Source organism: Sprattus sprattus, assembly GCF_963457725.1.
Source record: "Sprattus sprattus genome assembly, chromosome: 1".
Taxonomy (NCBI): Eukaryota; Metazoa; Chordata; class Actinopteri; order Clupeiformes; family Clupeidae; genus Sprattus; species Sprattus sprattus.
Genome location: NC_137920.1, coordinates 42,891,313 through 42,916,789, shown reverse-complemented (window position 1 = coordinate 42,916,789; position 25,477 = coordinate 42,891,313). Strand labels below are relative to the sequence as shown.

Here is a 25,477-nt window from a genome sequence, read left to right as displayed (position 1 = left end):
ACTGTTTAAGGTATACTATGAATAAAAATAAGTACAAAACACTTGGCCTCAAACCTTTTAACTTCAAACTATGAACAATATATTAACTTTTAACAACTGTTTACAGTAAACTTAAATAAATATAAATAAATACAAAACACACTCTGTACACACACTACAGCTTCACACTTCAGTAATTCTTTTGCAGAAATATGAGCATGTTTGCCTTCAGAGTCAAAAATGTATTATTATGACCGCCGCGCGACAGCGGGACACTGAAAGACCGGGGTGCACGGAATTTGGTGGGCATGTAGCCCCACTAGTTTAGCGTGGAACCATTGTTTTGATCCGTTGCACCCCCGTCGGACTGGACCCCTTTTAAAGAGGGTGGGGTGATTCAGTTTTCTGTGAATAAGTCGAAAACCGTAGGGCCTATGAGGACCACATTTTTTTTGTATGTTGGTCTTAAGAGGCCACGTCAATCATTCCACTACCACTTATTTCATGTATAGCGCCACCTGGTTACAAATGAAAAAAGCAAAAATGGAGTGTTGTAAAAAATGTTAATTGTAAGTTGACAAGGTCAGAACTGCACGAAATCGGAGGTGTGGGATCATTATGACACCTTCTGATTGCAAGTTAAGTTTCATGGAATTCCGTTCACGGGGGGGCATGCAATAAATTGATTTATATGGTTATACACCAACTGGCCTGTAGGTGGCGCGACACAGTTTTCTCCGAATATCCCGAGAACCGTAGGGCCTAGGAGGGCCAAACATAACTAGTCATTACATGTATAGCGCCACCTAGTTAAAAATTTAAAAGCAAAAATTAGGTGTTTTAATCGCATATATGTCAAAGTGATCGAAAAATTACCAAATTTGCCAGGGACATCAAGCCTGTAACCGTCCATCTTCGGTAGAGTTTTTGTCCATGGATGGAGCAAAATGGCTCTGTAGCGCCCCCTAGAACATTGCAAAAAACCCTGCGCATTGGGGTTATTTTGGCGTAGCTTGACGGAATTCCGTACACGTCTTCATCATGCTTGGACACACCAAAAAGTCTCTTGACGCCATGGTGGCAGGTCCACAAGTCGGCCATTTTGAGTGGAAGATGCGTTTTGACGGCGTTTGCACACCTCGCATCAGACAGATTTAATGGTAACGCCTTGAAATGTGGTCAGGCTACTCTTCAGCCATGGGCAACTAAAAGTTATATAAGATTTTCTCATTAGTCGGAAGGTGTGGGCGTGGCAGACCCTCAAACTTTGCCAACTTGTTAGGGCTTGCCACAAAACACAAAGTCTCTTATACAGTCCCGCTCAGCAGTATTGGCACCCCTAGTGAATATGAGCAAACAGGCTATGAAAAAATATGTCTTTGCTGTTTATCCTCTTGGTCTTCCACTCAAAATATTCATAAAAATCTTACCTTTTCATTGAGGTAAAATAATTGAGAGAAAAAGGTTTTTTTTACATTAAATAAATATTATTCTTCAAAACATGTGTGCACAGGTATTGGCACCCCTTAATTAAATGTTTTGTGCAGCCTCCCTTTGCCAAGATAACAGCTCTGAGTCTTCTCCTATAATGCCTGATAAGGTTGGTGAACACATGGCACGGGATCTGACACCATTCTTACATACAGTATCTCTCCAGATCCTTCAGATTCTGAGGTCAACGCTTGTAGACTCGGCTTCAGCTCATCCCACAGATTTTCTTTGGGGTTTAGGTCGGGGGACTGTGATGGCCATGGCAAAACCTTTATTCTGCGGCCAGTGAACCATTTTTGTGTTGATTTTGAGGTATGCTTCGGATCATTGTCCTGGTGGAAGGTCCAACCATGGCCCATTTTAAGCTTACTAGAGGGGGCTGTTTGGTTTTCATTTAATATCTGCTGGTATTTGATCGAGTCCATGATACCATGTATCCTAACAAGATGTCCAGGGCCTTTGGAAGAAAAACAGCCCCACAACATCAAAGATCGGCCACCATACTTCACAGTAGGTATGGGGTGCTTTTCTGTATGGCTATCTTTCTGTCTACGCCAAACCCACCTTTGTTGTTTTTGCCAAAGAGCTTTATTTTGGTCTCATCTGACCATTTAACTCAGTCCCATTGAAAGTCTGACTTCCATTTGGCAAACGGTAGGCACTCTAGTTTGTTGTTGATTGACAGCAGAGGCTTTTTTTCTGGCAACCCTTCAAAACAACCTGTGGTGATGTAGGTGGCGTCTGATGGTAGTTTAGGAGACTTTCTAACTCCAAGACTCAACTAATGTCTGCAATTCTCCAGCTGTGATCCTTGGAGATTATTTTGCCAGTTGAACCATCCTCCTCACGGTGCGTGGGGTCAATGTACACACACGTCGTCTTTCAGGCTGATTCTTAACATCACCTGACACTTTAAACTTCTTTATTATTTCCATGATAGTGGAAATGGGTATTTTCAACTGGTACGAGATTTTCTTGTGTCCATTTCTTGATTTGTGCAGCTCAACAACTTTTTATTGCACATCGTCACTGTGTTCTTGGGTCTTTCCCATTGTGATGAATGACTAATGGAATTTGGCCTGTGTCATCTCATATTTGTACATCAGTGGAACAGGAAGTCATGGTTAACCTCTTAAGAGTTCATCATTAAACAGGTGAACTTAAAAATGTAAAACATGACTGGAAATATACTTCAGTCAGATTTCAATTATAAGATTTTTCTAGGGGTGCCAATAATAGTGGTACACATGATTTTGTAAAAAATATTTATTTAATCTCAACCGTTGTTTTCTCTTACCTTTACATTGAAGTTAAATTATTGTAAGATTTTTGTGAATATTTTGAGTGAAACACCAAGAGGATAAACAGCACAGACATATTTCATACCCTGTTTGCTCATATTCACTAGGGGTGCCAATACTGCTGAGCGGGACTGTAAGTCTTGTGTACATTGTTTGATCCAGAGAAAATGTCTTAGGGTGGTTGCTGGATCTGGCCCGAACACGTACATATGCCTGACTGATATCACCTATAGCGCCACCCGTTGGTGGTTGGAAACTTCACTTGGTTTCCACACCTCGCATGTGATTGAAGTCCTCCTACAGATTTAATGGTAATGCCTTCAAACGTGGTCAGGTTACTCTGCAGTAACGGGGAATTAAAAGTTATGAGAATCTTTTACAAAGTTTGAAGGGTGTGGGCGTGGCAGACCCTCAAACTATGCACTCTTTACAAGTCCAGTCACTTATAACTTATGCATATATTGTCGAAAGTGCACGAAATTCAAAGTGGTGGATCATTTTGAGATCCTCTGAATGTATGCCAAGTTTCGTGCAATTCCGTCCTTGGGGGGCCATACAATATTTGTTTTTTTATGTGGCTGTACACCAACTGGCCTTTAGGTGGCCTGACACAGTTTTCTTTGAATATCCCGAGATCTGTAGGGCTTAGGTGGACATGTTTTTTGTATGTTTGTCTTTAGGGGCCATGTCAACCCATCCCATAACCACTCATTTTATGTATAGCGCCACCTAGTTAAAAATGAAAAAGCAAACATGAGGTGATGTAATTGCAGGTATCTCTGGCTGACATGGTCAAAACTGCACCATATTGCATGGTCAAAACTGTAACAGATGCACACACATACACAGTAGACATTCGTATGCACACATACCTACACACATAGTAGACATATACGCATGCATGCACATGTACATACACAGATGCACACACAGGCACATGCACATACAGTACACACAGACACATAAACACACACACACACACTCCCTTACGTACATGCATCCACACACAAGCACACCTACATGCATGCTTTGAACACTTGACGCTCAGTTATGCAGAATCTATAGTCTTGCTGATCTGACATAAAAAAACAAAGACATATATATATGTCTGAAACCATTGACATATTTCGGTCTATGTCTAAAACCACAGCGAAAGAAACAACTGTTAGGCAAGCAGTACCTCTCCCTCACTGACGGGAGCGTGCGAGAGCCAACCGGTCGGGTATATGCTTGATCTCAAAAATGGAAACATTTCTCAAAACTGGACTTTCAATCAAAACTTACGGTGATCAATAAAGGGAGATCAATGCCGGAGCTAAAAGGTATGCTTCAAACAAGGGGGCATATGATAACTCGATGAAGTACTCGCATTCCAAGCGAACAAGGCTGATTTTGAGAAATTAAACTTAAATTGTAGATAACGTTTTGTCTCCTGGTGTATTTGGTTATCTTGTTGCTATGCTAGCTAATAACCTTAACCTTAAATGATATAAGAGTTTAATTAGCGTGAAATGATAGCTAGTTATCTAGCTGATGTTATTATAATTGGAAAGGTTAGGAATCCTCAGGGTGACTATATGCAACATCTTATGAAAGAATTAATATTCACGAGTGCATTTTCACATAACACGCGTTTATCACAAGCCAGCAGCTGCCAATTGTATCTTACCTGTTGTGTGTGTAAATAATGCTAATATGAAATACAAACATTAGTTAATGCGCAAGCTGCCTATTGAATGGCGATTTAAATCTGACTGAAAGTTAATGCTTTATCGGCCACATTGATACATTGTAGAACTTTGTTAAGTTTTTTTTTTTTGTGTGGAATATTAGCATAAGTCTGCTGGTTTTCTCCTCATTTGTGGGCTGAGAAGTCATTTCACATGTGCGTTTTCATTGTTTTCCTCGTTCTCATGCCGAAATATTTACTAGCTAATGCGAGTGAAATGGTTGCAATATATTATGGCCCTGCACACACATAACAAACACATACAGGCACACACAGAAACAACACTCTGCACATATTCATTGACATACAGTGGGGAAAATAAGTATTTGAACCCCTACCAATTTCGCAAGTTTGGCCACTTGCAAAGAAATGTGTGATCTAGAATTGTATTGGTAGGTGTATTTTAACAGTGAGAAACAGAATATCAACAACAAAAAATCAGAAAACTGCATTTTATAACATTTATGACTTTATTTGCATTTGATGCAAAAAATTAGTATTTGAACCCCCAAGCTAACAGCAAGAATTCTGGCTCAAAATGACCAGTTATATGCCCAAGAAGCACACAGATTAGTCCTCATTAGGTCTAACAAGGTACACCTGATCTCAACTGGTGATGTTTATAAAAGAAACCTGTCCAAAGAATCATAATCACACCTTCAACCTCACCACCATGGGCAAGACCAAAGAGTTGTCCAAGGACGTCAGAGATAAGATTGTAGACCTGCACAAGGCTGGAATGTGCTACAAAACCATTGGCAAGCAGCTTGGTGAAAAGCAGACGACTATTGGTGCGATTATTCGTAAATGGAAGCAACACCAAACAAATGTTAATCGCTCTAGGTCTGGGGCTCCATGCAAGATATCCCTTTGAGCGGTATCAGTGATCATTTGAAAGGTGCAGAATAACCCCAGAACTACACAGGGGGAGCTTGTGAATGATCTCAAGGCAGCTGGGACCACAGTCACCAAGAAAACCATTGGAAACACACCACACACACCGTCATTTTTTGAAGTACCGCAGCACTCGCAAGGTCCCCCTGCTCAAGGAAGCGCATGTACAGGGCCATCTGAAGTTTGTCATTGCACACTTGAATGATTCTAACGAGGATTGGGAGACAGAATGTGGTCAGATGATACCAAAATCATGCTTTTTGGCATCAACTCGACTTGCCGTGTTTGACAGGGGGGGGAAAGCTGAATATGACCCCAAGAGTACATCATACCCACCATCAACCATGGAGGTGGAAACATTATGCTTTGGGGCTGTTTCTCTGCCAAGGGTACAGGACGACTCCACCGCATCAAGGGGACTATGGATGGGGCCATGAAACGTGGAATATTGGGCTTGAACCTCATTTCCTCATTCCCTCCCATTGAAAACGCAACCTTAAAGATTTGGAGAGGATCTGCAAAGAGGAGTGGACCAAAATCCCTCCTGAGATGTGTGTAAACCTGGTGACCAACTACAAGAAACGTCTGACGTCTGTGCTTGCCTACAAGGGTTATTCCACCAAGAACTAAGTCATTTTTGTCAGTCAGTTTTGAAATAATAAAGTCATAAATGTTATAAAATGCATTTTTCTGGATTTTTTTGTTGATATTCTGTTTCTCACTGTCAATATACACCTACCATTACAATTAAAGATCACACATTTCTTTGCAGGTGGCCAAACTTGTGAAATCGCCAGGGGTTCAAATACTTATTTTCCCCACTGTATAACAAAATGTGATTTATTTCTGTTGAAAGAATTTCCTGGATTATTACGCCTTTTCATATCGTGAAATAAACAAGTCATACACACACAAAACACATAAAAACACACAAAAACACTGGCAACTATGACTCATTCTGTGCCAATACCTATGAACAGTTCAGCGGTCATATTTTGTAACGCTTTGCATTACGTATAGTTGTTCATAGTTTGAAGTTAAAAGGTTTGATGCTGTAGTTTGAAGCCTAGTGTTTTGTATTTATTTATAGTTATAATTATACCTTAAACAGTTAATATATTGTAAAAAATATTGTATATTTCTTAAAAGTCGTCAATTGTTTGGTGCTATTTATAAAAAAAAAATATATATATATCGGTTCAGGCACCGTTTAGGCACCGGTATCGTTTTAAAAGTATCGGTTAAGCACCGGTACCGAACTAAAACCTAAACGATACCCATCCCTAGTTATAACACACACACACACACACACAAATACATACACACAGACACAGTGACAGTGTGACACTGACATTGAAGTACGTATATTTAGATGTTATGTGGTTGCATATATGTGTGTGTGTGTGTGTCCCACAGGACAAGCTGCTCCTGGGCTACAGTGACATTGAGATCCCGGCGGTGGTGTCGGTGCAGTCGGTGCAGAAGCTCATTGACTTCATGTACAGCGGCGTGCTGCGTGTCGCCCAATCAGAGGCGCTGCAGATCCTCACGGCCGCCAGCATCCTGCAGATCAAGCGCGTCATCGACGAGTGCACGCGCATCATGGCAGGGACCCCGGGCGGGTTCGGCTCCGGCACCCACGGCGGCGGGGGCGGCGACTCGTGCCAGGAGACCACCCCGCGTGGCACCCCTGAGTCGGGCACCTCGGGCCCCAGCAGCGACGCAGAGAGCGGCTACATGATGGCGGCCAGCGCGGCGGCCCAGCAGCAGCAGCACGGCCTGGAGAGGGTCTACACCTCGCTCTACAGCGGCCTGGGCGTCCACAATGGCAAGGACGCCGCCGGACACCACCAGGGCTACCTGCACTCCGGCGCCGCTGGCAACCAGGGCCAGACCCAGGGTCCGGAGCCCGCCTGGATCGCCCGCATCCACGAGAGATCCCAGCAGGCCGTGGAGAGGTACCTCAGCACCACGCCCGAGAGCTCCGGACACTGCCGCAAGCAGCCGCGCCCCGTCAGGCTACACCCAGGAGGTGAGTGTGTGTGTGTGTGTGTGTGTGTGTGTGTGTGTGTGTGTGTGCGTGTCTCTGTGTATGTGTGTATGTGTGTGTGTGTGTGTTTCCCCATGCTGAGCTCCTTGTCTCTCCCATCAGGGCTGCACATCAAGCAGGAGGTGTGGGTGTGTGTGTGTGTGTGTGTGTGTGAATGTGTGTGTGTGTGTTTCCCTATGCTGAGCTCCTCTCTCCATCAGGGCTGCACATCAAGCAGGAGGTGTGTATGTGTGTGTGTGTGTGTGTGTGTGTGTGTGTGTGTGTGTGTGTGTGTGTGTGTGTGTGTGTGTGTCTGCTTCCCCATGCTGAGCTCCTTGTCTCTCCATCAGGGCTGCACATCAAGCAGGAGGTGTGTGTGTGTGTATGTGGTGTGCGTGTGTGTGTGTGTGTGTGTGTTTGTTTCCCCATGCTGAGCTCCTTGTCTCTCCCATCAGGGCTGCACATCAAGCAGGAGGTGTGTGTGTGTGTATGTGGTGTGCGTGTGTGTGTGTGTGTGTGTGTGTTTGTTTCCCCATGCTGAGCTCCTTGTCTCTCCCATCAGGGCTGCACATCAAGCAGGAGGTGTGTGTGTGTGTGACTGTGTGTGTGTGTGTGTTTCCCCATGCTGAGCTCCTCCTCTCTCCATCAGGGCTGCACATCAAGCAGGAGTGTGTGTGTGTGTGTGTGTGTGTGTGTGTGTGTGTGTGTGTGTGTGTGTGCTTCCCCATGCTGAGCTCCTTGTCTCTCCATCAGGGCTGCACATCAAGCAGGAGGCGGAGGACGACTACAGCAGCTACCTGTCCTACACCTCCTCTGGGGGGGGGGGTCTGGCCGGGGGGGACGAGGGCTCCGAGAGTGAGCCCAAGGGCGAGAGCTTCGACTCGGGCGTCAGCTCCTCCGTGGGCACCGAGCCCGACTCCGCCGACCACCACCATCAGCACCATCACTTCCTGTTTGGGAGCCGGGAGGAAACCACATCAGACGCTGAAGCTGGAGGGGGCGTGGTCAGCATGTCACACCACCACGCCCCGCCCTCCTCCCTCTCTGTGGCTCGTATCGAGGTCAGTGATTCGTCCCCGGAGCGGACGCTCCATGAGTCAGACATCGTTCCCGGTTCGGGATCCCTGGTGTCCGGCACCAGTCCCGTGGAGACGCTGATCCCGCAGTCGCCTGGCTCGTCGCTGCCCTCCGCCCAGCTGTACCTGCGGCAGGCCTGCGAAAGCCCCGCGGGCGGCCTGCGTCTGCCCCTCACCCTCACCAGCAACACCCAGGTCATGGGCACCGCGGGCAACGCCTACGTCCCCGCCATCTTCGCCAGCCCGCCCTCCGGCGCCAACAAGCCCTTTCTCTTCAGTCTTCCCCAGGCCATGGGGGGGTCTGCTGGGGGGGCAGGGGGGTTTGTATCCGTGCCTCCGACCCCCCCCAGCTCCCACGGGCCGTCCGGTCTGTCCCCGTACTCTGGGGGGGGGTGCCAGGCAGGGGGGGCCGGGGGGGTTGGCGGGCAGCAGGGGGAGAAGAAGCCGTACGAGTGCACTCTCTGCAGTAAGACATTCACCGCCAAGCAGAACTTCGTCAAGCACATGTTTGTGCACACAGGTGAGTGCCTGTCTGAACCAGCTGCTCTAGGAGTCCTGGACTGTGTGTGTGTGTGTGTGTGTGTGTGTGTGCATGTACTTGACGAAGTTCTGCTTGGCGGTAAACGTTTTATTCCGCTGTGAAGTAATGAGGTGATTGGCTGTGATGTGATTGGCTGTGATGAGGTGATTGGCTGTGATGTGATTGGCTGTGATATGATTGGCTGTGATGTGATTGGCTGTGATGTGATGATGTGATGTGATTGGCTGTGATGTGATTGGCTGTGAAGTGATTGGCTGTGATGTGATTGGCTGGGATGTGATTGGCTGTGAAGTGATTGGCTGTGATGTGATTGGCTGTGATGTGATGATGATGTGATTCTCTTCCTGTGTCTGTCTCCGGGGCTCTAGGTGAGAAGCCACACCAGTGCTCCATCTGCTGGAGGTCCTTCTCCCTGAAAGACTACCTGATCAAGCACATGGTGACTCACACAGGCGTGCGCGCCTACCAGTGCTCCATCTGCAACAAGCGCTTCACGCAGAAGAGCTCCCTAAACGTCCACATGCGCCTGCACCGCGGGGAGAAGTCCTACGAGTGCTACGTCTGCAAGAAGAAGTTCTCCCACAAGACCCTGCTGGAGCGCCACATGGCCCTGCATGCCAGCGGCGTGGGCATCAACGTCAGCAGCGTCAGCAGCGTCAGCAGCGGCATCACGGCTGGGGGGGTGGGGGGCATGGGAGGGGCCAGCGTGGGCGTAATCGGAGTAGGGGGAATGGGCGGAGCCGGAGGAGGTGGGAATGTAAGTGTGGTGGGAGGAGCCACGGGGATGGGCAGGCCTAACGTTGGCGGGGCAGCAGCAGGGACTGCGGCGGCTGTGGGAGGGGCCTCCTCCGTGCCCATGACCCTCCCCGACCCGGGGGTTGAGCCACTCGCCGTTCCAACGGGAGGGGGAGGGGGCGTGTCCATGGGAGGAGGGGCAGCGGTAGGCATGGTCTCTGAAGGAGGCTCCTCCCACCTGGAGTCTACCACCTACGTGTGCTCCGTCTGTCCCGCCAAGTTCGACCAGATGGAGATGTTCAACGAGCACATGCGCATGCACGTGACCGACGGCTAATGCATCACGTCTCACCAGCCAAGCAGACAACCAATCAGATCCACGCATCTACACGACTCAGCAGCAAGCCCATCGTCACGGCAACAGCAAGAGGATTCTCACACGACCCGTTATGACATCATAAGCTCACAGGAAACAACTATTCAAACCCGGAAACAGAAATCAAAGAAATTAACTTCAGTTTGGGATGAGTGGAGAAGATGAAAAAAATGAATGGAGGATATAAAAACATAACTAAAATGGCACTAGATTTTTTTTATTTTCTTTTTATCTTTTTTTTATTGTCTTAAGTGATCTTTTTGAAGGCAATGATTGAATATATATATGTTGTTAGCACATGTATGCTACTACTGGCACATTTTTGAAATATTTTGTCTTTATCTTACGATGTTTCCCAGAAAAACAATGTTTATGTGTTCTTGTTCTCTTTACAATATTATAATTTTTTGGTGTTAAGAATTCCTTCATTGTTGCCTTAAAGGCTGTAAACAGTAACGTTGGCTGACCAATCCACTGGCTGGATCTGTAGTCGCAATAGTTACTAGGCGGCCTCTAAATAAACTGATAAAAAAAGGTAAATATTTGTTAATGCTCTGACTGAGCTTAAAAATAAGTCCTATGTGCATTGCCGATTTCGTTATGTGTTAAACACTACCAGAATCTGGCGGGAAAAAAAGAAAAACCTAAGATACAAAACACACATATACCAAGCCAGTTCTGTCATGCCCTCAAGCAAGCACTCTTAGTGCAACGTCACAAGTGCATTTGGAGTTACCTAGCAACCAGCACTTGTGAATGTGCCCACACACAAAATAACAGTTTCACACATGGTCTAGTATCATAGTATTGTAAGTATTGTACAATACAATATTCCCAAAACATTGCCGTTTAAACATTTCACAGTGTAGAAACGAAAACGGAATAGCTAAGAATACAATACGAACATTTGGAATTAGCTGCCTGCAAATGTTTAGTTGTAGACCGAACTTTGAACAGCTGATAAGCGTTCAATAATTACTGTGGTATCAATACATGTCGACACAATTTTTTATTACTTTTTGCGATGACACAAAGAAATTAAAAAAAAAAAAAAGTAGAAAAAATTGAGACACAGATATGCCTTGTTCATTTTTTCATCTGTGTGGGGATTGTAAACGTGAGAATTGTCAACACTGGGTTTGTGATTAATGACGATTATTGTTGTTACGATAATGATAGTAGTTGCTGTTATTTATTGGTCGAGATATGTGGGAAGATGGAAAGCAATGTTGCAGCTGTTGTTATGACAATTATAATTGTCATTTTTAAAAACAAGTGGTACAATTCGGCTTGTGTTTGTTAGATGTTAGAAAACTACAGAAAATTACGAAAAAGAATTATGCTTTCATGAAATATTTCATTTTGTGTTTAAGTTTTAATTTCAAATTCATTTACAATTTTCCCATCATTGTGGATGCTGATCTTACCAATGATTAAGTACATTTTATATCACAAAAGCCTGAAGGTCAACTCTTTCCGCAGTCTGTGCTTGTTTTTATAAATATCCAGAGCAAAAAAAAGTTAGTGGAAAACAATTCTATACGCTTTAAAGAACCTTATTCTATACGCTTTAAAGTACTTCTGTTTAATTGGTTTGACTTGGACACCTGCATCACACTGCCACAATAATCCCTCAGTGCAAAAACAAAACAAAAAAAACAACACGACTGTTTCAAAAGACCTCTTCCACTGAAATGACACAGATGCACAAACTGAAACATTCTCCAATGTTAACCAAGAAACGTGGAAAATGTACATTTTTGAGATTTGTGTTCATATGATGAAGAGTTTGATCATAATGGCTCGTTTCATAATTAAGAAAATATTCAGATGAAGTGTAGAGCTGAGCTATGGCCTGCTCGTATCCATGCCTAGCACCTTTTGGAAAAACATTTGTTTGCCTTTTGTCCCAAAATAACTTGATCAAAAGTGAGCTTTTTTGTTTTGCACTTAGTAAAGCAGTTGACCACAAAATATTTGCACTCGTTCTGTTTTATGTAAACACAACTCCTTCTCAACAAGCTATTTTTTCTGTTATCCAAATTCTCCAACATAATAATTTTTTAATTAAAACACAAAATATAAAAGTCAACACAGAGGCTGGTTGTCCTGAAAGAGCCATTAAATATGGACTGTCTATCAAAGTAAGAGTCATTCAATGTGGACTGTCTATCAAAGCAAGAGTCATTAAATATGGACTGTCTATCAAAGTAAAAGTCATTAAATATGGACTCTATCAAAGTAAGAGTCATTAAATATGGACTGTCTATCAAAATCAAATGTGTGAAAGGGGAAGGTGAAGTGGCATGAGGACTGAATTGATGGTGAGTTTTTAAGAACCTGTAATCCTTTATGGTAGAGCTGTTTATCCATCTAGATCCCACTGCCACCACTTATTCACACCCTACTCCTAGCCCTAACAGGGCTTATTCACATCCTACTCCTAACCCTAACAGGGCTTATTCACACCCTTATGGTTTCAATACAACCACAAAGGAAGTGTTAAATGACATCAGCCGGTAAATGATTCAACAAATGGACAGCCAACCCCTGTGAGACTTTACCCTGTCAACCGCTGAGAACTCGCTTATTTCTTTTTCTGTTTATGTGTCTGTAGATTTGACCAAAAAAATCTTCATTTTATGTCTAATTTTGATTTGTTGTAGTTGAATGTGAATCCTGAGAAATAATCCCTTTCTTGCCTAATAACCAGCGAGAGAGAGTGTGTGTGGGGGGGGGGGGGGGTTGCCAGCGGGTCAAGGGGGGGGGGGGGGGTAGAGAAAGAGGGGGGGGGGGGGGGGGGGGGGTGGCGGGGGGTTAGGCAGGGGCACTATCCCACCCCCCATCCCCCTCTAGGCCGAGATGTGGGGAGACTCCTGTCTGTTTACGTCACTATGTGAGAGATGCCTGGACGAGGCTGCGCTGGGTTGTGTCTGTGTGTGTGTGAGAGAGGTGCCTGGACGAGGCTGCGCTGGGTTGTGTGTGTGAGTGTGTGTGTGTGTGTGTGTGTGTGTGTGTGTGTGTGTGTGTGTGTGTGTGTGTGTGTGTGTGTGTGTGTGTGTGTGTGTGTGTGTGTGTGTGAGAGGTGCCTGGACAAGGCTGTGCTGGGTTAACTCTTCTTTAACAAATGCACTACTTACTCATTTCTTCCTCTTTAAACTGCTTGCCATGGGCTTACACAGACCCAACACAACACACACACACACACACACACACACACACAACACACACACAACACACACACACACACACACACACACACACACACACACACACACACACACACACTAACACTAACACACTAACATACACACACAACACAACACACTCCCCCCACATTGATCAGCATGCCATCAGAAACATCAGCAGAGATAAGAGCCCTTCTGAGTGAGCCCTGGGTTAGGGTTAGGGATAAACCCTGGTGCCTCTGCTCTGCCAGTGAGAGGAAGCGCAGGGATGAACTCCTTTCAAACATTCAAAGCAACCCCACATACAAAATACCAACAGCTAAACAAAATGTCAGATATGCAATTTAAAGACCAACTTCAGGAAATACACCAGTGTTAGCCAATCAGTGCAGGGCCAGGCCTGGCCGGGTTGTGGCATGTTTAGTAGTTTGGCTCCTAAAGGGGCGGGACTTCATGGAAGCTCTCTAAAGGAACGCTCTCTAAAAGAACGCTCTCTAAAGGAACGCTCTCTAAAAGAACGCTCTCTAAAAGAACGCTCTTTAAAAGAACGCTCTCTAAACCCATCCTTGCATGCTTGCTGATACCCAGGAAGTTAATTTTTTGTATTTTAAAACTCAAGCCTAAGGTTAGCCTGGCGCAGTGCACTCCTAACATCTTGGTCCAGTCTTGTCCGAGCTTTATCAGTATGCTGCGATAGAGTTGATATAGTTGTGAATTGCACCTTCAGCGGTTTCATACATTCCTATTTGCAGTTTCAGCAAAACTAGCCGAGAGATGTATGTTAAGCTTAATCGTCATGACGCCAATGGATTGGCCCGAGCCCCTGGGTCGCTGCTGTCACCCCCTTTGTGACCCGACACAATCAGCTGTCTTCTCTGGGAGGGGATGGGGCGATTGGTTGATTGATCTGTCAATCATGCTACCAGGCCCCGCCCCCCCTGCAGGCGCGTGTTATAAATACGTTCAGGCGTTTTGCTACTGTAACCAATGTGGCTTCTGAAATCCATAAGATCTCCAAAACCATAACAATAGACCAACAAAGTGAACTTGTTTCTTCTCCAAAAGCATCAATAAATAATAAAAAGCAGAAAGCGACGAGAGGTGGACGGGGAGAGCTAGAGATAGGGCAGAGAGAGATGCTACCTTTTTGCATTTTTTTTCTCTTTTTATTTGCACATGTTCACTTCCTAAATGTTGCCTGTGCTTTTGTTTTATAAATGTAAAAAAAAAAAAAAAACATGAAAATGTGTTGAATTGTTTTTAGTGTTCACATTGTTTTTCTGCTTTGTACCCTTTTAGTTTTTCTGTGTGAAACAGTGAATAAGTGATTTTGTCATTTCTGTCATATTTTGTTTATTTCCAGTTCTGTAGTCATTCATATAAAGGAATATTGTTTTTGAATGGATGGAAATCTAGAAACACGAAACAGAACTGTGGCTGTCACCTTTCCTCCTGTTCAACAGGAGGCGCTGTTGCATATTTATGCGGGAAAAAAATGTTGCATCTACATTGCACTGTTTTTTCGATAAATGTAATACCCCACGAAGTGCACTATTTACTGTTTTATTAATAATTGTGATTACTTCTTATTAATTATCATCACAATGCATTTTATGATGATAAAATGCACCGAAATAGATTATAGTTTTTAGAGATGAATAATTGCAAATATATATTTTCTATTTGTTTGTTGTTTTTGGGTTGGCGGTTTTCAAGTGAATTTTGGTGCGTGAATAGGGGGAGGTGGAGAGAGGTGTTTATGCTTTTTATTTCATTTATTTCAATATTTTGAAGCAGTTTAGTTCTGTTTTTAAGAGCTTGTTGTTCATTTTGTTATGTTACCCTTTCTTCTACTGATTTGCCTCTTGCGTTGCTGATGTTCGTCTTTTATATTTTTACTAGGATTTGTCACTTCTCTTGCCCCCCCCCCACACACACACACACACACATTTTGGTGGGTTCATTCTAACCCAATGTCAAATAACATGACATTACACACAATTACAATGCAGACTAAGATAACAAATTGCTCAACTAGTTACAATTAGAACCCCCATAAGTGTATTATCTCTGTGAATATGTGTTGCTGTAAATGACCGGAAGAGCTAGTTCTTACTAGAAGAGCAGGTTCTGATCTGCTTCTGAGCTGGTCCCAATTGTTGTCCTTCTGTTTGAGTTCTAAACCCAAAGCTATTGATGCTGGTTCTGAGCTGGTCCCAAGTGTTGTCCTTCTGTTTGAGTTCTAAACCCAAAGCTATTGATGGTGCTTCCAAACTACTGCCGCCATAGAGAGCACTATTGCAGTCCCCATTCCACAGGTATACACACCTCATCAAGCCCCTCCTCCTTCCCATTCCACAGGTATACACACCTCATCAAGCCCCTCCTCCTTCCCGTTCCACAGTTATATACACCTTATCAAGCCCCTCCTCCTTCAACACATCCTACTGTGTCAGGGCCCCTCAAATTAGCATTGATGACAACTGATTGAAATGTTTTAGAGTAAGTTGAGAGTGCAATTTTGATCACAGCTAAATGTACTTAAACACTTCGCAGCCCAAACGCAGCCCAAACAGAGGGGCGATATGTTTCTGGGGCTCTCCAAAACATTCAAACAACTCATCTGAAAATACCAATGTCCACATTTCAGTAAACTGGTGTTGACTACAGCAGCCATGCTCAGTGTGACCCTGGTTTCCATAGAGATCTGATGTCATAGAGCCTGGTTTCCATAGAGATCTGATGTCATAGAGCCTGGTTTCCATAGAGATCTGATGTTGAAGGGCCACCATCTATCCCCTATACAGAAAGACTCTCGGAAGTGTTATCCTTCACTGTGCATGTATATATTCACACACAACTTCTCTTGCTCTCTCTCTCTCTCACACTCACACACACACACACACACAGACACACACACCTGCCTTAATTCTAATTCCAATAAATGCACTATTTGGTTGAAGAGGTGCTTCATTGCTGTCCCGTTAGCTAACGTTAAGTTTTACGTTAGACGAGATATTTGTGTAGGGTTAAATAATGACCACCGTAAGGATGTTGTGTCCAGTCTAGCAGGTGTCATGGTTGGAGTGTTCTGGTCTGAAGGACACATTGAATGTTGTGTCAGTGTGTGTATGTTGTTCTCTCTGTGTGGATGAATGAGATGATGAGATAACGTGGGGGGTTTGAGACAGTCCTGAAGATTCTCTTAGATTCTCTTGGAACTTAACATTTTCATCTCTAAAGACAGGAAGGGAAGACTTGACATGCCACATGATTTGTCTTAAATTTGTGTCATTTGTTGTCATGGCGTTCTGAAGCTTCACTCCTGTCTCGCCTGTTGCAGACTCACCGCTCATGTCCAGCATTTGGTATCCTAACTAGTCCCCTTGTGTCCCACCTGCAGCAAGGCTTCCATCCTATCTAGTCGCCTTAGTATCTCCTGTCCCACCTGCAGCAAGGCTTCCATCCTATCTAGTATAGGAGCCTTAGTATCTTCTGTCCCACCTGCAGCAAGGCTTCCATCCTATCTAGTCGCCTTTAGTATCCTCTGTCCCACCTGCAGCAAGGCTTCCATCCTATCTAGTCGCCTTTAGTACCCTCTGTCCCACCTACAGCAAGGCTTCCAGTTGTTGGCATGTGTGGGGAAAGGGAGGCCCATACCCTGGGTGATTATAAATCATGGTGTTTGTCTGGTGTGGGGAAATAGAAAAAAGACATCAAAATGACCACAAAAAAGTCAGAAATGTACAGCTTGTTTCTGTTTGGTATTCAGAAGGTTCCTTTCTGCATGTGTGTGGGTTGGGCTGGGTTGGGTCGTAGGTCCTTACTTTGTTGGGTGGGTGTGTGTGTGTGTGTGTGTGTGTTGGGTTGGGTTAGGTTGTAGGTCCTCACTTTGTTGTGTGTGTGTGTGTGTGTGTGTGTTGGGTTAGGTTGTAGGTCCTCACTCTGTTGTGTGGGTGTGTGTGTGGGTGTGTGTGTGTGTGTGTGTGTGTGTGTGTGTATTGGGTTAGGTTGTAGGTCCTCACTCTGTTGTGTGTGTGTGTGTGTGTGTGTTGGGTTAGGTTGTAGGTCCTCACTCTGTTGTGTGTGTGTGTGTTGGGTTATAGGTCCTCATTCTGTTGGTTGTGTGTGTTGGGTTTTCTAGTGTCAGTTCTCCTCTCTGGTGTGTCGTTGCATCCCATTGTTTGTAGATTTATCTCCTGGTTTGTTTGAAAGATGCTTTGGTTCTCTTGGATGTTTTCAGTTGACATGGCCAGTGGGTGTCAGTCAGTCAGTCAGTCAGTCAGTCAGTCTGTCAGTTAGTCTATCATTCAGTGACTCTCACACACACACACACACTCACACACACACACACACACACACACACACACACACACACACACACACACACACACACACACACACACACACACACACACACACACACACACACACACACACTCACATACACACAACACACGCACACACACACACACACACACACACACACACACACACACACACACACACACACACACACACACACACATACGCACACTCTCACCTTTGTGTTTGTATGATCTGTACTATACCCCTGGCTTCAAGATTTGCCTAAAACCAAATCCACAGCCTAACTAAGGCGCACCACTGACAGCATTCCTGTTTGAGTCCCTTGAGCCCAGTGTTGTTTAGTTAAAGAGGTCAGAGGTCACATCCTGAGCTAGAATGCCTTAATGTTGTGATGTGTGGCGGGTGTCCCCCTGCGTATGTTAACTTCTTTAAGTTGGCCTCTTACACGGCTCCTTAGTCCAGCTCCTGTGTGGAGCTCAAGCATGCTAGTCAGAAGACCTTTAGACGACCTTAGAGTGAACCACTGTGACATCATCAGAGAGAGTTCCACAGACCTGTGACATCATCAGAGAGAGGTCCACAGACCTGTCCCATAGGGCCCTTCTTAAACTCTAATAGAATAGAATTTGTTCTGTGACCAAATGTGACGTGTAGAAATGGTCCGTCATGGGAAAGTATTGCTGCAGTGCTTCTTGATGTGAAACTGTGATGTAATGTCCAAGGATGTTAGTTTGGCCACGCCCTGAAAGTCCAACTTTATGCAACTCTTCAGGACAACAGTATGAGAAAGAGAAGAAGTTGGTCAATCCCAGAATTCTGGGCATTCCACCAGTTTGTTTGGTCCTTTTCTCCTTCTAGAAGATTCTCTGTAGAGTAGAGCAGAACAGCAGAAGCTGGAGTTGAGCTAGTGCATGAAAGGACTTCTGAAACCCTGAGTTTGAACTTGTGCATGAAATGACTTCTGAAACCCTTGGACTTGTTTCCCAAACCCAGTCTCTGACCAAGTGCCTACGAGAAGCACAGCAATGTGCCCCACCCCCCACCCTGTAGCAGCTCACACCATACCACAACACCGACACTGACACAGACACTGAGACGAGACCCCCTTAGTATTAACAGCAGCCAGAACTTTAGCTTTGTCTAATCTCTGAAAAAAACCATTTGTGCCCTGACACCCAGCCAGCTGACTCTTAGTGACCAGTCGAGAGCATCCTGGTGCTTAGTGACCAGTCTAAAGCATCCTGGTGCTTAGTGACCAGTCTACAGCATCCTGTTGCTTAGTGACCAGTCGAGAGTACCTGGTGCCTAGTGACCAGTCTACAGCATCCTGTTGCTTAGTGACCAGTCTACAGCATCCTGGTGCTTAGTGATCAGTCTAAAGCATCCTGGTGCTTAGTGACCAGTCTACAGCATTCTGTTGCTTAGTGACCAGTCCAGCGCGTCTTGGTGTTTAGTGACCAGTCTATAGCATCCTGTTGCTTAGTGACCAGTCCAGCGCGCCTTGGTGCTTAGTGACCAGTCTACAGCATCCAGAGTCGTTTTCTGGGTTTCCACTGCCATAAATTGACTTGCTTTTAACTTCAAAAACACTTTTATATTCATCAAAAGAGTAGCGCAAGCAATAATGACTTCTCACCATAATCAGCAGACCTGAACACACGTTATACTGTATTTGACTTTCTGTAAATCTCACCTGAACACATGTAAACTTATACTGTACCTTCCTTCCTAAACACATGTAAACTAATCTATCATCTCTGCCGGTCCTAAACATAGTGTTGACATATAAATATCTACCCCACTGGCAATTTTCAGAACTATTGTCTTCTAATACAGAGTATTACATAGTGTTTAGCATCTTGGTATCTCCACTGATATGTTTATATGTAATAATTCACTGCTTGCATTGTAGTAATGTAACACATTAAAGGCTACTAACTCAACATAATCCAAAGACTACAGTTTAAAAATACATCTATTTACTTCATTACACTTTATTATGTTGTATGATATTCTATTTTGCAGTTGTACGATAATATATATTATACAAACATATTTTACAGGCTACATTCTATATGTAAAGCAGTGGTCAGCATATACAAGGAAAGGATATATTAATGCAAATTTCACTTAACTGTGGTGTTTTTTTTTTATTCTGTCAAGGTCTTGTTTGGAGTCTGTAGACGTTTGTATATGTAGTCTCTTCCATGCAAGCCAGTCTCAGTGCAGCTCAGAGAGGAGAGTGCTCTGTAGGGGTGTGAGAGTTCAGCATCTGCACTCGTTTAACCCCTCCTGTCTCCCTCCCTCCGCCTGCCTGCCTGCCAGCCCATGGAGCCTGTGTGGGGTGGGGTGGGGTGGTGAGGGGTGCTGACGTAGAGGCGTTGAGGCAGTACTCAGGTGCCCAGGGAGCTCCCACACACACATACCCCGTGGAACCCCCCCCCCCCCACACACACACACACACAGACCCACACAAACACGCACGCACACGCAGTATTCTAGAACACATTGAAGAATAAACACCATTTTTGTAAATGACATTAATGTTTACACTCCTTATTGTAAAACATTACTGCCAGCAGCATTTGAAAAATCTGAAAACTAAAAATGCTTTACTTTCTTTTCTAAACTCCACTAACCTCTAACCTGCAGCCTTGTATTCACATTGAGAAAATAAGAATTAGATAGTAACCTTTCCACCATTGGAGGCGCCAGCCTGACTCTCACTGCCTGGAATAGTGCTGATTGCTGTGGTTGTTGATCCCAGCAGCATTTCTGCAGCTTCAACTTCAGCTTTAAGGCCGAATCTGTGTTGCCTTTCTGATCCCCAACAGCCAGCCAGGGGAGGCATGGTGCACAACCTTTAACCTGCAGGCCCACACGGGTGCATTGGTTTCCACGGCAACGCTGGACACACACCAGTGTGGTTTCAAGGGACAGGACGTCCCTACAGGAAGGAAGTGGTTGCTAATGGTGTCGTTCAAGAATAGCCTCCCCATAATCATATTTAGATCTGGTTCCCCCACCTGTCGTTGCGCTCGAGACCCTGGAGGAGAGTAGAGTGGAGATGTCCTTGGCATGTGTTTCCAGTTTGTCTGGTTTTCATTTTCCTGTTTTGTCCACGGAACGTTATTTCCTGGGTTATTTTGCATTCTACCCATTGGCTGAGCTGACCACGTGTCTGGGCTCTCATTGGCTGAGCTGACCACGTGTCTGTGGGCTCTCATTAGCTGAGCTGACCACGTGTCTGTGGGCTTTCATTAGCTGAGCTGACCATGTGTCTGTGGGCTCCCATTGGCTGAGCTGACCATGTGCCTGTGGGCTCTCATTGGCTGAGCTGACCATGTGTATGTGGGCTCTCATTGGCTGAGCTGACCATGTGTCGGTGGGCTTTCATTGGCTGACCTGACCATGTGTCTGTGGGCTCTCATTGGCTGAGCTGACCATGTGTCGGTGGGCTCTCATTGGCTGAGCTGAGCATGTGTCTGCAGGCTCTCATTGGCTGAGCTGACCACGTGTCTGTGGGCTCTCATTGGCTGAGCTGAGCATGCAGCTGTATGGCTCGACTGGTGGGACCCTTTGGAAAGCGTGACGTATAATATCTGAGGAAGTTTCCAATGCAACCATCGCTCTCCTGTCTTATTTCCACCAGCAGTTAGGGGGCGCTGTTTTTTACTTTGTCTTGCCAAAGGGAGTGAGTCGTCCGATGACACTTTTGTTCCGTGTCATCTGATTTGATAAAGAAATGAAACTGTTAGAAGATTACATGCAAACGCAGACATTGGCTGCCCAGGGCAGAAGGATATGGTGTAACACCCTGAACTTCAGAGCGTGGGGGAAATTTTAATGTAGACAAGGTGGTTTGTGCTGTGACTTCGGTCACAAACACTGGACATAATTGTTTGGAGAGAGAAACTTTGTTTTTGTTTTCTTTGCTTGTTTGTTTTATTTCTTGCCAATGACCACAAGATGGTTGTCCTGCAAGAGTAATGCCACCCCTTTGAGCTGTTTGTGTTCCTGTTGAGACTCCTCCCCTTCCTCTGTCTCAGCACATGTGATGTGACGTCCCATGATGCTTTGGGGCGAGCCCGCGGCTAGAGCGTGTGTACCAGAAGTGTGTGAGTAGTTTGGCCTGTAAAACCCTTATTTCCCGAGTCACGACCTTTTACGATCTTTTGAAACAGTTCCTTCTTTGTGTGACCAAAAGTAACAAACGTGATTTTGTCAGTATTTTTCACAACCGTATAATCTGTGATTTTTAGAGACGAGTGGTACAATTTTGGTCTTTTCCACCATGTTTAGTTTGCACTTTAAAATGTTAGAATCTAACTAAATGAATCTGGCAAAATTGTGATGGTCCAAAATTTGTACATGTTTCCAAAATCCTATTTTTTCAAAAATCAACAATAGCTTGTTCTTCAAAACCACCCCTGCAAAAATTCTTTATAAAACCACTGTCCAAATGCATCCCGTGAACCACTACGAGTTAAACAAATTAACGTTTAAAAACAACTAAATGGACCACCTTGGGTGGCAACAATATCTCCCAAACAAAACAGAAAATGACAAAAATTGTTAATCAAAGAACTACCACTTTTACAAACTAGACAAGAGATTTGCACTAAAGACAAAGTCTCCAGCCCATAACCTGAACTCATTGATTGGGCGAGAGGGATTATCTTCCATTTTTTTATTGAATAGCAATATGAAACCTAGAGAAACGTCGGAACACATTCACCAAACACATTCGGGATGAAAGGTTAATAAAGTGTGCACTGATGATCCTGTTCTACATGTTTTCATTTTGTGTGAAGGAACTGCTCTCTGAGGAGAATGTGTTTTTGTTTGTATTTATTTTTGTTGTTATTTACTGTTATTGGCCTTTTCTGAGTGTAATAGAAGTAAAAATCAGTCTTTTCCTTGTCTCAAAATTGTGGTTGTCTTTCTTTTTTTTTTGTTTAACCGAAAACTCCCTTTGTAGGGTTTTGCCTTTTCCTAACCCCCGTGCTGACACACATCCCTGTGAGATGGGGGGGGGGGGGCGGCATCTCATGCCGTCTTCGGCATTATCCCCCCTACCAGGCCCTGGTTACTAAGCCCTGATAACTAGGTGCTGGGAACTAGGCCTTGGTAACTAGGCCCTGGTAACTAGGTGCTGGTAACTAGGCCCTGGTAACTAGGCGCTGGTGGAGTTCATGCAACATAACATGGGAACATGAGAGACGCCCCACTGGATGTTGTCATGAAGGAGAAATAATCAACTGACTCACACAGGAAATTTGAAATAAGCAAACAAAAGTTCAGCAACTCTTGAGTTTCTCATTCACACTCAGGAGTGGTCGTTTTTCCCCACAGCCAAATCAACGTTGAAGTACCTTTAGCGACACGTTACTACATGGTATTACAATACCAACATGTTATTAACCAAATTAGACTTTCTGTGCAAACTTTTTTTTCAGGCCTGTGAGGAAGATGAGGGTGACAAAGGGGGCAAAACTAATGTGAAATGGTGGTAAAGTTGTATTCCAGATGAAGATAGTATTCAGTCTCCTGTGCTCACTGTCCTGCTTACGTTTTCATCACCAGAGCTATCTATAGCCTTGTGTTGTATTGTTGGTAATCCATCAATAGACTATTTCTAAACTACACAAAAAACTGCTGGATGTAGTTTCGAGCAAATAAGCAGCCCAGTATCCGAAATAATGTGCAGTTTTATTTTGAAACCTTTCTAGATGTCTGTGTTGCTTTTTTTTAAGAGGGGAGGATTAGCAGCGTTCTTCAGATCTTCAGTTCGGAATCCTTGGCACTTTTGTCGATGTGACGGTGTGTTTTATATTTTGTATCAAGGGAATTTGTTTTCCTTCCGCCGTTGTTTGTTTTTGTCTACAAAACAAAAAAAAATAGAACACGTAATAAAATAAGTAATGTTTCTCTTGCCAGCGTGTGGTGACTTTTTTATATATCTAGAGAGCCATTTCATGTGCCTTCTTCTCTTTTCTCTTCTCTTTGTAACTCTTGGTGAAGCTATTCGTAGTTAAGATGCTAGCATATATATCTGTAAAATTAATGATGAAAACCATGAAAAAAAAATTTGAAAACCAGCTTGAGATCAATGTTCTTTGCACTATATAACCCCAAAATTGCTTTTATCTGGTTGTTTTTTTTTTTTTTTTTTTGTATCGTGATGTGTATTTATAAACGGAAACAAATAAATGAATCAAATTAAAACAGTTGTCTGTGTTGCTTTTTACACAGTAAACATATATACACTTACGCCTAACTAAACGTATGCATATACACTTACGCCTAACTAAACATATACTCTAACACCTTGGCCTGCTCTCGGCCAGAGTTAGATATACTGTATGATCTTATGGCCAGAGTTTGATAAAATCATCTCATGGTTCATTTGTTTGCACTTTTCAGTGCCCGTCGCTTGGCATCTTTTTTTGTAATTTGTAATAAATAATTGTAATTCATTCCTTTTTCTCCATTCTCCATTCTCAGACTAGTAAGAGAGGCCACCAAGACACCTATTACCCCTTTTCCACCAAAGCTGGTTCTGGGCTGGTTCCGGGCTGGTTCTGGGCTCTTTGGTTTTCCACCGAAAAAAACCTGGCTCCGGTTCCAAAAAACAGGTTCCAACTCAGCACCAACTTTTAGGTGGGCCAGAAAACAAGAACCAGTGACGTCGCGGTTCGTCCCTGGGTTATGGGCGGAGCTACCCCACCAGAAACAGAAATATCCGCCGCCATTTTTTCCCCACCGTCAACTGAGTGAAAACGGTGAAAACGTAAATGAAAAATCCAAGGACAACAGACCAAATAACAAATTAAAAATAATAAAGAAAGCTTTCATTCATCAAAATGTTTTGGTTTGTCTGCCTAGTATACATTGACTCTTTCAATCGGACTTGTTTTTTGTGTTTGTTATCACACTTAAAATTAGCTGTTGACCTAGCAAGTTTGTGTAGCAGTTAGCTAACTAGCACTACCTGCCTTGAGGTACTGCTACAGTTGTTATGCTAGTCAACCATCATGAGTTGCATTGCCTTTCGTTTGATCTACGTGAGGAAATAGAAAACCCGTAGTTGTATCATTAACTGACACCGTAATGTTCTGCTGATTTTGTATTGTTTGTACTGAAGAAGACGTGCCACTTGAAAACATAAACAAAATTCATGTAGCAGCTTGCTAGCTAGCTGCCGTGAGGTATTGCTACAGTTATGGCAACTAGTAAGCATATCAGTTGTAGCTAGTCAACTCCCGTCAGTCGTTTGATCTACGTGGGAAAATATAGAAAACCCATTGCCAAGTAAACAGAACATTAACTTAAGCTTGTATGGTACTGCATGGTATTAAAAAATGAAACACAATAGAAGTTTTATCGACATTTGTTTGCTTTCTCCCTGGAAGAAAACCACTCGTGAATAACTAGTAACATGTCAAAACATTCGAAAATGTTCAGTTAGGACAACGGAGGCGTATGACGTGATTTAAAGACGTAGCTAGCCCTACTCTGGCTCTCAGTCGGTGGAAAAGCGAGCCGGTTCCAAGATAAGAACCAGCACCGAACCGCATAAGCACCAGCCCAGAGCCAGCTTTGGTGGAAAAGGGGTATATGACTACTCTGAAGAAGTTTCAAGCTTCAGCATCTGGTATGGGAGAGACTCTGCATACAACCACTGTTGCCTTGGTTCTTCACCAATCAAAGCTTCATGGAAGAGAGCCACTTTTGAAAAAATGCTCCACTTTGGTCTCATCAAACCACAGAACCTTCTTCCACTTGACCATGGAGACTCCCACATGC

At 44.2% G+C, this 25,477-nt stretch overlaps 1 protein-coding gene across 2 annotated transcripts in view; it reads left to right on the top strand.

Moving 5' to 3' along the window:
* The window catches only part of zbtb20 (zinc finger and BTB domain containing 20), an 85,046-nt gene extending 72,188 nt beyond the window's left edge, over positions 1-12,858 (top strand). For both annotated transcript variants that reach the window (XM_080836906.1, XM_080836907.1), the window contains 3 exons: positions 6,811-7,426; positions 8,177-9,019; positions 9,409-12,858. In XM_080836906.1, coding sequence (XP_080693032.1) covers positions 6,811-7,426; positions 8,177-9,019; positions 9,409-10,112 — 2,163 coding nt within the window. In that variant the 3' untranslated portion in view covers positions 10,113-12,858. The remainder of the gene's footprint in view (positions 1-6,810; positions 7,427-8,176; positions 9,020-9,408) is intronic.
* Positions 12,859-25,477: the final 12,619 nt, after the last annotated feature.